We start from the raw sequence: 13014 nt of genomic DNA on the forward strand, positions 1-13014 counted from the left end.
AGCCTGTAATCAGATATGTTACTATTTTCTTACCTCATTTTATTTAACAAAATGCTGCTTGAGCTCAGTATCTATTAGTTTGCTATCACAAGATACATTTCTGCTCTCTTCTATCAATTTAGTTACGGCTAATAGAAATCTGGATATGTTATTTATTACAATCTGAGAGTAAACCAACAGCAGATAGACTGAAAGGCCAACACTGCCCTCTCAGCTTGTGACAAGCAGAGCTAACTCCATCAGCTTTTCTGTTGTTTAGAGCTGTATGACCCTCACAGCGATGGGTAGAGGCAGGTGTCTAGTGCACACACCCTTAAGGCTTGGGGGCCTCTCATGTGCCTTTTCCCAGTGACACCATGGCTCCCATAAGCAAGATCACTACACTTTGTTGGCTGTCCATCTATCAAAACAAAAGCTGGATTACAAGGAGGTTTGTGAGGCAAAACACCAAATGCTACCTAGCAGATACAGGTGTGCCTGAGGGAATGAGACAGCAGAACGTACTGGATGCATTTTCCTCCCTAAACTCCAGATGAGTTACTCATAGACAGCCCTGAGGACACTCTGGGAATGTGTCACAGAGATAGACCTCAAGCCCAGTCTCAGCAGTGCTCACACCACATTGTACAGACAAAGCCGGTGGTACTTCTCATGGGGTTGGGTCCCCCTTGCAGCAAGGATGGCCAAATCTAGTGCTTGAAATTTAAGCAGCAAGACAGGCCTTTTCAAAAGATCTCTCTTTTCTGAACAAAAAATACAGCTGGCTTGTCAGTAAGCATCAAACATTTACCTGTTCTGGGCATTAACTTCTGATTTCTCTGTTACTTCCCCTGATGCATCTCCTTCTTCCTTTTGCCGCAGCCTTTCCTGTCGAGCTCGTCGACGACGTTCTCTGGCAGCTTCTTCCTCATCATCATCATTTCTCTGGTAGGACAGTCTGCAACAAAGCATTAGAGAGAGGGAAATAAAGGGGCTGTCACACATAGGACAGTACAACTGAAAAATCACAAAAAAGCAGATGACCACAGCACAGTAAGCATAGCTTACAAAACATTGCATTGAGTTGAGACACCTTGTTTTGTGTTCTTCTTCTTCAGAAAAAAGAAAGAAAAAAAAAAAGACAAAGTGGTAACAGTGAAGGCAACAGCCTCACCACACTTTCAGCTTGCTCCTAGAAAATACCAAGACCATAAAACCCCAGCCCTATAGCTAAATAGACATCCTGCTGGACTTCATTGTGATCCTGCCAGAATTCACTCAACAGTTTGAGCAGACTATCACTCAGGGCACCAGAAGTGAAATTGGACTTAGATAAGTAGCTATTCATTGGAACCATCTAAATTTAGAATCACAGAATCAAAGAATCTAGGACAACATACTTAAATGCTGATAATATTCTAGAACTGAGAGACCAGAAAGCAAGGAGACACAAGCATGACGATGCCTCTGAGTGCTTGGTTCTGAGTGCCAAACATCTGACACCTACAAAACTTTTGTGAGCCCAGAGCCCTGCCAGGCCAAATCATGCAAGATCTCTGCTGTGATGAAAGCCTATAGCTGAGAACCCATTGTGTTCTTCTAACCCAACAGATGATTACAATTAGTTTCATCCTACTTGAAAAAGAAAGCAAGACATTACAATCCTAATAATCCCATGACCCATTCAAATCTTTGCCAAGGTTCATTATCACTGAGCGAGATAAAATGAAAGGCCTGCATTCCTGTTATCTTTTTGTGCAAGGAAGGTGAAATAGGAAGTTAACATGTACAAAACCCAATCATGGCATTCATTTACTTTGCTTCTAGCAGTGGTCTGAGATATATGATGGTTAAGAAGTCACCCTTAAGTCATTTAAGATAGCTCTACAATTCACATACAGAAAAAAATGGTTTGCAGTTGAAACAGCCACAGTTGCGATTCAAAGAATACTTTAACAATAAAAGTAAATGAAAATATTTTTATTTAGTCACGAATCAGACTCTTCATGTCCAAGCCTCTCCCACTGCCTTGTTGTAGTACTGTTTTTTCTTTCCTGAAAGAAATATAGGTTCCGCAGAGATTCAATTATTCTAATTTTGCTTTATAATGGAAGCTAAAGCACAACATAGCAGAGCCATTTGCCAGACTTTTAACAGCATTTTCATCCAGTGCAACTTTCCTTGGCCTTCATGCAGGACTTTATTTGTTACTTTCATGCTTCACTTCAAGAGCTTGCAACTCTCTCATGGTGCAAAACAGTTCCTCTCAAGGAAGACAAAAACCAAGAGCAGCACAGCTGTGAAGGGTTACGGTAGTGGGAAGAAAGGGAGAGGAAGAATTAAAAAGAGATGAGACAGAAAAAGCAAGGAAAAACACTTTCTGTTGTTTGTAAGAGATTTTAAAAGGGTTCAGTATTTCATTAAGGTCTTGGACACAATAAGAATATAATAATAAACCAATGAACTCTTTAATTGACAGAGGAAAGAGAATAAAACTGCATTGGCAAAGTATTCCCAGACAGCCAATTCACTAGGAAGATTTTCTGTCTGCAAGAAGCCTATTTAGCTCTGAACTGCAAACATAAGGGCAAAGGACCTTTTCTTCTAGCCTGTGGCAGCTGGACAATGGCCATGACTGAGTCAATTTCCAGTGCCTATGGCTCAGGAGCTATCTTTGCAGAGGGACCACAAGAGAATGAAGTATTTATCCTACTCTCAGCACCCACAAAGAACCCTCCTAGACAGTGAGGAGAATAACCATTTTTAAAAACCTCTTTAAAATGCCTTCTTGAAACTTGTTCAGAAAACTAAAAAGAGAAAGGAAAAAAATACTCTGAGCAAAAAGCTTCCACCAAACAGTACTCATTAAACAAGTGAAAATAAAGCAGATATGTATTTCCTGTCCTTCGACGCATCACATAGATCATCTGTTAAGAAAGCTGACAATCTCAATATCCATTTAAGTCTACACGCTGCCTCACTGCATTATCCGTGTTCTCCTGCAGCAAGAGCGCGGAGATAGGGACTCCACCTTTAAGGATCACAGCATCCAGTTCTGTTCACCTCAATAACCTGGAAATAGGGAGCAGCTGTCACAGACTGACAGTAGAACAAGCTGAAAATGCAGGCTGAGGTCAGCCTTAGGCTCATGAGCACACCAGGAGCAAACTCATAATGTGATCGTGAGGAGATTCAGCAGTCACCTGAACTGCAACTGACTTTCCATGAGAAACTCAGTCAAAGGAATGATGGATGATACAAGCTCGACAACTACCACTTCTTCCCATGAAAAGCACATGTTTCTGATGACGGTGCACCTCCCACTGATCTCTTAGTCCTCATGCACTGAGGTCATTCACCTTAAGTTGGCTGGCACATTACTCCCCTTTCCTGAGTTATCTAACTTCTCTTCTCCCTAGATGACAGGCTAATTTCATGAAGAGAGTAAAACACAAGCATACATATAAATTCATGTACCTTCCACTGTACCTTTAAGATCAGCAGACTGAGGCTCCCTTTCCTATTGCTACAGCTCTCCTTAACTTCGCATCACAAGCAGTATCAGTCTTCCCAGATTCTTTATTTCCACTTGCCCACATCTTTCGATATTGTGCAGACCAAGAATAAACAAATAACAAAGCACAAAGCCAGGACTTCAGTCCTCTGTATCAGACAGATGGAAATCCAGTGATCCACTCTGGCCTGTGGTGCTTTTTCACCTTTGGAGAACAGCCTTCCTGCCCAGCGTGCACACGCCTCACAATCAAATTAAACTAACATCCATTTTTCATCTTCTGCATTACCGTTCAAAATCTTTGTGGACAAGTCTCTGTCTACAGTTAGCTGTTCCAGCTATTTCAGGCAATGAGAGTACAGTGTGACCTCAAAGAAGTATGCCATGCCTTCTGTGACACTTATTAAATATTCAGATGAAAAGATGACTGTACTGTCTTGCCAAAGGTGTATGCTCCTGATTTAAATGACAATCACAAGGAAGAAACAGCAGTGTTGACTACATCTCCTGTTATCCTTCTGTGTTTCTGACATGAGAAAAGGCAGTGTAAACTGCAAGCGTTATTGACAAACCATTCTGGTAAAGCATTAGTGCCAAGTTAATCATACTTCACGTGCAGTACAACTCAAGTAGAGGAGACTGAGCACCACACTGACACATCCAACAAAATTTCCCACCATGCTAGCTAAGGATAACTACAGACATTCTGCCTGGCTGGGGAGGCAGGATAATTACAAACTTGAAGTCAGCAACAAACGTTCTAATTATTTCAGTAACATTACCCTCCAACTCAACATGAGGACCCTACAGTCTACAGCAGAAAGTAACTGCTGCAGTATGAATACAGGCAATGACCCCACCTGATTCAGTTATTGCTCAGAGAGATTCAGCACCCTTCAAATTTTATGTCAAGCACTGAATTTAGGCAATGTTATAACCCAGAAAGAAATTTGGTAATAGCAAATACAATTACTGAGTCTAGAGAAGAGAAGGCTCTAGGAAGATCTCACTGCAGCCATTTAGTACTTAAAGGGATCTTGTAAGCAAGATAGAGACTGATTTTTTACATGGTCTCATAGTGACAGGACAAAGGTGCGACATGTGAGGGATAAACTAAAAGAGGGGAGATTTAGGTTAGATGTTAGGAGGAAACTTTTACTCAAGAGAGTGGTGAGGCACCAGAACAGGTTGCCCAGAGAAGCTGTGGATGCCCCATCCCTGGAAGTGTTTCAGTGCCAGGTTTTTTGGGGGCCTGGGCAGCCTGGTCTCGTGGATGGCAGCACTGCCCACAGTAGTGGAGTTGAGACTGTGTAGGCTTTGAGGTCCTTTCCAACCCAAACCATTCTATGATTCTATGATTATGAGGCTGAAACTGTGTCATACAATCCAGTTTCAACTAGTTTCCATTTGAAACCACCAATCAGCTCAAACATTATCTGAGGTACTTTGGTTTTAGAATTTCTTGCCAGCACTACTACATTATTATTATTGTCTGAGTTATGACAGCACTGAAATTTCCTGATCAAGCTTGAGCGCCTGTTATAGTAGGTATTTTATAAAGGTAGGGGACAGTCTGGTCACTGTTCTACACAGTGCATGATACTGATTGAAGAAAAACATAATGATTTGAAACAGACTTTGCCCTCAGTGAGCTATAAGCTAAACCTGATTAATCTTTTCTTTTTCTTATAAAGGTGAGAAAGCAATGCTAATTTAACATGGGTTAAACTGCTCGGTTCTAGAGGAGACTAGGAAAAAGAGAGCTGCAGATCTGAGCTCTGATTCCGCCTTAAGGGTGTCAGAAATATGGGGGGAAATTTCAAACAGAACAAAAGCATAGATTTTTAACTTTGAGCATAGATTTTTAACTTGAAACAGCTCAGGTCTGTCTCTTTCTTTCTTCTGTGACTCACTCAAATGCCAGTCTGTCTTTGCTCACCCATTTGCAAAAAACACCTTGCATTCATACATCCAGTGATCAGTGCATCGTTCAATCAGATGCAACTGTGCCTATTTGGCAACAGTTTTTCTTTCCCTCACACCTTTGCTACCTGGAAGACCTTATGGTTTGCACTGCACATATTCTACAGATTGATTTTCTCTGGATCCAGTCCAAGAGTAGGATCACTCATCGCAAATCAAACTACTTCGCCTCCATATGCAACCTAACCTCTTTCTATGAACCTCACCCTTCTTTACCTAGCACCACAGCACTGATATCTTTTCATTCTTGTGTCTCCTAATTGATGGCAGAGGGAAAGCATCAGTAAAATACTCTTGATGACAAATTCCACTGCCAGATTCAGTCTATACCAGCTGAATGTGCTGGCCTTCTGCACACTTAGGAAGCCTGTCTATTTACCCAGGTTCTTCCTGAAAGGATGGGTGGGGTGAGGATGATCTCTGCTATAACACCCATTGGAGAGTGTTCTTTATGCCATTGTTGATATTTGGTCAAGTTTTATTTATGTTTTTAATTTGTTATTGTTCATTTAATTTGTGTTAGCATAGGCAAGCTTCAAAACGTGAACATAAACAACTGATCAATCCTTACCTCCAACAAATGCACATGCTTTCAGAGCATTAAATCTCTATCAAGCTTTGTGTGTCATAGATTAGCTGTATTTTGTTCAAGTTGCATCTAAAAATGTGGTGAATATGGGGGAGCAGTTGTGGGTAAAACTATTTCTTCTAATCATTCCTCCATAGTACAAGGAGAGCTGCCAGCATTCTGCTCAGACCTGATCAAGAAGATTTATTTTTATGATGGAACAAGCAGAATTTCAATCCAAAATGCTCATGTTTCAGAAAGATGTAGTGAGTGAAAACAGGGGATTATACTCAAGACATGCATACATGCCACCGCAGTTCTCAGTGAAATGTTGTGCACGAATGCTCTTATTAACACCCATATTTTTCACATATTTCTCAATTAGACATGCACCACTTTTTTCACATTGAAAATAGAATAAAATTAACGAATGGATGGAAATTAAAGCCAGACAAATTTAAACTGGAAATGAAGCACATGTTTCTAACAGTGAGGTTGATTAAATATACAAAAAAAGATGGAATATTCATCTTAAGATGAATGTCTTTTTGGAAGTTATACTGCAGTAAAGATTCTTGGGCTCATTGCAGACACAACTTGATGAATTTCCATTACCTCTTAAGTACAGAAAATCACGCTAGATGATACTGTGACTCGTGCTGAACTTAAATTGTCTTCCACTTACAGAATGTACATGCTTTCTCATTCAGTTCACAACTCATCTCTGTCTCACAAATACTTTTACTCTTTTCACCCACGCATTCTCCAGAGCAAATCAGCCAAGATTCCTGACTTGGCACGTTACCCACAGAATGTACGCACATGTTCTCTTGGAAAAATAGAGAGACTGACACACCTTTCAATGTAGTCCTTTCTCATTTACATCATTTTCATATTGTCAGCTTCTAGAATCCCTTCTTGTTTTAAAAGCTCCAAAAAGTTCAAGGGTATATATATATGTATTATTTATTTATTTATTTATTTATTTTTCCCTCTAAGTGACCATATACACAGCGGCTTAGCAGAAGGATGTTCTTTCTGATGGATCTGGCATCCATATTTTTCTGCCATACCTTTAGCAGTTTCCTTTATCCTACCATAACCTTGATCTAAAATATCTAAAACATAAAACTGTGTGTATTTTAACAACTACAATTTTGTTTCATTTGTGTAAAATCTTCAGATGATCTACATAGGTTAAGGATCTGACTGTGAGATTGTTGCTTTGTTTGCGTGACAAAAGAGCTAAGTATGGGAAAGAAATAGGATTCTTCTTTGTGGTTTCTTTCATTTGGTTGTATTTGACATTTAGCTTTGTTCACAGGTAAGGAAAGAATAGGTGCTCTGCTCTCTTTAACAGTCTGATTCTAAAAATCTAATTGGAAAGCAGCTCCCCAGGAAAAAAGAAAAAAAGAAAAAAGAAAAAGAAAAAAAGAAGAAGAAAAAAAGCATAAAAAATGATTTGCAAACCAATAACCACAAGTGAAAACGACTCCAAATTGATGAAAAAATTACCAAGTAGTTCATGCCAAAAGGAACCAGGGAATTTATTTATTTCACTGCTGAAGATGCCATTGAAGCTTTCAGGACAGATTCTGGCTTCCCGAATTACTGGTTTCTGTTGAAAATGTACATTTCAGTTCAGTTGCAGCCCTGGATTTCCAAAGCCTGTCTCATTTCTTGCAGCCTTCTCTTTGTGATACCGCTAGTGCTTTGGTTTTAGAGTCAGGCCCTAAAACCTGGGCCTTGTAGTTTGAGCCAGTCTGTAATATCACCACATGGTTCTGCACAAAGGCAGAATGACTCATGCACGCGCCTATTTTTTTTCCCTCATGGCTGAAAACTGATGATCTGTTTCATAATGTGAAATGCAAGCAGATTCTCCAACCACAGCCAAATAACTCTGCTAAATCGCCTCTGAATACCTCAGCATAAATCGCATGCAGGACCGCTAACATGAAGGGTAAAAACCTTCAGCTACTGAAACAATGTTAAATTTGCTTCCAACATACATTATATTTAGATAAAAGAGCTTTCTGGAAACGTCCCAGGGAAAAGCATGTAATTCTCTCAATATGCGAAGTCTGTTATACTTTGCAGTTTTCCTTCAGCCACGATAGATTTGACACTGACCAGTCAGCAAATAGTCCAGTGTATTTAACCCATTTTAATTCAGAAGTTTCACTTGAAAAGTGAAAGTGGGTAGGAAAGTAATTGTCTAACCTCCTTCTAGGTGATAACTATAACTTCTTTACTGCTTTTCCTGACACTTAGTGGAATTCACACAGAAATCTGTCTCTCTGTATGCAAAGCAACGTACAAAAACAAGTTTACTTCTTCCAGCTTAAAAAGTGTGGAAGCAAAACGCAGTTGCTGTGCATACCACTGTGGTTGATGCTTGCTGTTTGCTTGCTGTTTGCTGCCACCACCTCCACTTTCTAGTGCTTTATTGCATATAAAATCCAGTATCACTTATGCCACATCCTTACCCAGTAATATTTCAGGCATCTCCCTGTTGAGAATAGTGGGCATGTTGCCTAGCTGAGGCATAAGTAAGGAGTTATAGGACTCACCCCAGAATATACAATTCACAATTGCTACAAAGCTGAATCATAAATTTTCTTTCTTGTGGTTTTGGGTCCCTGTATTCAGTAAGGCTTTCAAGGCACTTTTATACCCTCAAATTGCTAGCAAACTAAATGTATACAAAGTTAAGGACTGATTCCTCCTCTTTTGTATTGAATTGCAAGCAAAGCTTCAATTAATGCGATTCGGAGGTTCACTAAAGACAGAAGGAATTAAAATGAAGAAAGAAATTAAGATTTTCTAATTTTAAAAAGATCGCTTAAATTCTGACAATACTAGAAAATGTGTAAAAGTTTTGAGGAATGAAATCAACATTTTCTTAAAGCACCTTTATGTAAACTGATGTCTCCAATGTGTCATGCTCAAACTACAAAGTTCTGCGTTTCCTCCAAGAATCATTTTAATCCATTCAAAATTCATGTTAAGTGAACGCAAGGCAAAGAAAAATAGCACAAGGAGGATATCTGCACACTCCAATGTTCCATCGCATTGCCCAACCTACTCACAATCAACATGCAGCATAAATCCATTCACTACCCATCCTGTCAAAACAAGACATGAAATTTGAGAAAATATACCTCTTTTTTCTAAGTTGACGAATCTTCTTAATGAGCAGAATCCCTTTTTGTGTTCATGACTTTTTTTCCAGATTGCCTGCCAGGTTTTGCAGGGTATAAAGAAGAACCAGGGGCCAGGACTCTACAATCCTGAAGGAAACGAAGTCCACAGCATGATGCTTATTGAAATCAGGGTCAACACCCACCAACAGCAATGAACCCATCTCATAAAGGATTTTTTAATCCATCGTGAAAATGCATCTGTGCCTAGCGTGGATCTGCAAGCACACTGTAGCTGACTGTAACTGTAGCATCAGTCTCTGATTTAAGATTGATACTAAAGCTAAGTTTAGATTAGAACAAACCTGGGACAGAGAGCCAGTGGAGCAGAGAAGATGGAAGCAAGGATCTTATAGGGAATGTGGCTGTAAGAAGGGGACTAGAATGATATGCCTCTCTGGGCTGGGGAGAGTCAGCCGGCAGCAATGGATGATCTCTGAGGTCTTTTCACACTTAATGATTTGATGAGGAGCCTGGATGATGGGAAAGTGGATGAAGCCTGATGGAAAATACCCAGAAGATTTAGAAGCAGAAGGATGGAAGAGGAAAGAGATCTAGGAGGTAGCTGGGACAGTGAAGGCACCAGGACTGGGTGAGAAGCTCTGATGTGACCATCATGTATTGAACCTTTCCCATGGCTTCTCAGCCTCTGCAGCACAAGGATCCGACAAGCCAAATTCCTCCATGACGGATAGAGTTGAAACAGTAGGGTAGCAAGTCACAGTTACCCAGTCTATACATTGTTTGTTTACTCCTTCAGCCTTGCATAATATGAAATGACTACAAATGGTCAGAGAGAGCTATTTTTATCGCTTAATTCATCAGAAGTATGGGTGTTAGCACTAGTGTGGGCTCTGTGAAGCATCAAAACTCCTTTATATTTCCCAGGGGATTCGAGATTGTAACTAACTTACTATTGCTCAAGGCCAGAGAGGTCCCTGAATATCTCTGCTGTAGCTTTCGGATACGCAGCAAAATCTGTGCTGCCTGAACAAGGTATGGGGCATGTATTTGCACACAGGGAACTTGGAAAAGTAATTTTACCAGACAATCATACAGATAATCACAGAATAATCTTTTTTTCCATCCACTCTTTCTGATACAATATATGCAAGAGGACATCACAGCCTTAACATACCTCAGCTGCCTACATATTGAAATAAACACTTGCAAACAGGAAGGCAGCTGAAATACAAGAGAAGGACTTGCACTGAAACAGAACAGACTGTGAAGCCGTATGCTAACTGGAATAATCCACTTTAAGGGGGATAGAACATTACAAATATGTTAGTTGCTACAGCATATGGCAAACAGGGAAAAAAAATAATGAAAATCAGATGTTTCTGAGTTTTCTGGTACTGATTCCTTATGCTCTCAATTCATGGATGCTGTGCAGGTGCAGATTTAGTTTCAAGGGAAATTCATGACTGTTCACTTTTAACATAGACAAGCATCTATCTCTTTCTCAGATATTTAAGAAACCTACTGTCAACAGTCAGGGTGATTAGGAGACATTTTCTGTGAGACTGAGGAGGAATTATGAGCGCAGATCCTGTCATTTGCTAACTGGATTAGGGCTAGATACATTCCATGCATCTCTCTGAAAGTTAATCCTGATTTCACCTTCCCAAAAGGTAAAAAAAAAAATAATAATAAATCCATAAAACAGGCCTGTACAGATATGTAAGGTCACGTACAGCACTTTGAACAGCACACTAACATCACAATGATTTGCAGACATCGTATACCAGCATTGCACAATTTAAACAGCTGGAAATTTGACATGCGTCCATTGCAGCTATACACGCATAAACACTATAAAATATTCTGGCTTTATTCTTTCAATTAGCTTCCCCTTAAATGTGGCTGTTTCGCCTTACATAGCTCCACTGTGATCCTTATTCCAGGAAAAGTTGCTTGTAAGAAACTAGCAAACAACTCAGTGTAGGACATTAGAGAAAGTCTGTGTAAAGCTGACTCTGAATTTGTGAGAGGTGATCAGCCACACTGGAAATATAAATATAGAAGCCATGGTGCTTCCAAAAGGGTAAACAAACAAGCAAGCAAACAAGTAAAAAAAAACAAAAACAAAACAACCCAAACATTCTCATGGAACTCTATAGCCCAACAAAAACCTCTTCCATTTCAAATATTCACTCAAATTATTTATGCATTGTGAGTTATTCATAGGAAATATCCAGATAAAAAATATGAAACAAGAAAACAACAGTTTTCTTGCCCTGACAGTGCTTGTGGTCCACAGACTACCAATGGAATACATGCAGCTCTTCAAGGCACATGGGTGCGAATATCTCACGTAAATTACCCTGCATCTATACCATGCCAGTATAAGGGTCCTTTTTTACAATATATAGCATGCTTACAGATCACAGCAACTGTCATGGTATGCATTTGTTTTTCATTCTAGAACAGCAGTTCCAAATATAGAGTTAGTCTGTGATAGTGATTCCAAAATGCATCATGCTGAAACATCCTGGCACAGATGAGCTCTACAGGAACATGGGGGAGCTGAGTGATACTGCCAGTTACACATCACTGATCAAGTCCTGTTTGATATTTGACAGATCTTCCACTGCCAAATAGCTGTTCTCTGCCCCAGTCAGTCAGTCAGTCAGTCCCTTCTTTGCTTTGTGCTTATTAGATACCAAACCTGGCCCTGAGCTTTCAGTTCCTGTCTCAACCGTAGCTTGTCCATCAGACTCCAACCTCCATACTCCTCCACTACTGATACTGGTTTAGCAGGGGAGAGTAAGCAACACCAACCAGGCCTGGACCTATGGGATCAAAGCACCAGCCCCAAAACAATCAATTTGTTGCCATGCAATATATACTTTCTTTCAGCTGCTTTTCATTATTTTGCTAGAAGAAATTCCAGGTGAATCAAGGCAATGGAAGCTGAAGGAGCACTGTGGATGTGACTGACCACAGAGCAGATGACTGTGATCAATGAGAAAAGGAAACAGAGAAGCTGGGCAGCTAGAGGAAGAGGATGGCAAAGGGCTGCTGTGGCAAGAAAGTGAGCAGACTGCAAGTGAAGGCAAAAGAGAGCCTAATTCCAAAGATGAAGGAACAAGAGAAACTAAGTTTTCATCATCAAGAAACACAGGCTTTTTGGAGACTGCATTGACATTTCTAAGGAAAGAATAATTGAAAAATTCATTGTTAAATGCACAAAAATAATGTTTGATCCAAGGCTTCTGGGATAATCCGTTTCATTCCAGGAGTGAACACGAACTGGTATCTGTTTTCCCTTCCTCATCCTATTAGCACTTGGCAATCACTAACTTCTTTCCATGAAAAGATTTCAAACATATTTTACAATATTTTAATCCTCACAACCCCTTTTGACTTCTGCATGCTGGGTGTTATTTCTACTACAAAGTTGGTTTATGGAATGGAAAAATAGGGACACAAATGTTCTTGTTTCAGCCTCAAGCCCACAGATAACATTTGCATTTTGGCTGCTGTCCTCAGTCCTGCTCCAAACCCTGTGGAAGTTACCAGGAACTTTTCTAGCAGCTTCCAAAGCCATTGCTACAGGTAGGACGACCTCTTCCTCCCAGGCCCATCACTAACAGCTGCACCATGCTGACTTCCATCACTGCACCCAAAGTGTGTGAAAGCCACAGGCAGAACTGATTATCCTGAGACAATTTTTGCTGGCATACAGTACAAAGAGACATCCTCCTCTGAGCACCCTCTGAGCAAGTGGCAGCCTGCCCCTCCTCTGTGTAATGCCTTCAGTA

General features: G+C 40.2%; 1 protein-coding gene across 11 annotated transcripts in view; it reads right to left on the minus strand.

Annotated features, from left to right (window-relative positions):
• CALD1 (caldesmon 1) overlaps positions 1–13014 on the minus strand; it is a 184072-nt gene that overhangs the window by 31602 nt on the left and 139456 nt on the right. For all 11 annotated transcript variants that reach the window (XM_065742577.1, XM_065742578.1, XM_065742575.1 and 8 more), the window contains one exon: positions 791–937. In XM_065742577.1, coding sequence (XP_065598649.1) covers positions 791–937 — 147 coding nt within the window. The remainder of the gene's footprint in view (positions 1–790; positions 938–13014) is intronic.

The sequence above is a fragment of the Cyrtonyx montezumae genome, unplaced genomic scaffold, assembly GCF_038088225.1.
Source record: "Cyrtonyx montezumae isolate F1298 unplaced genomic scaffold, pur_monq_1.0 scaffold_3, whole genome shotgun sequence".
NCBI lineage: Eukaryota > Metazoa > Chordata > Aves > Galliformes > Odontophoridae > Cyrtonyx > Cyrtonyx montezumae.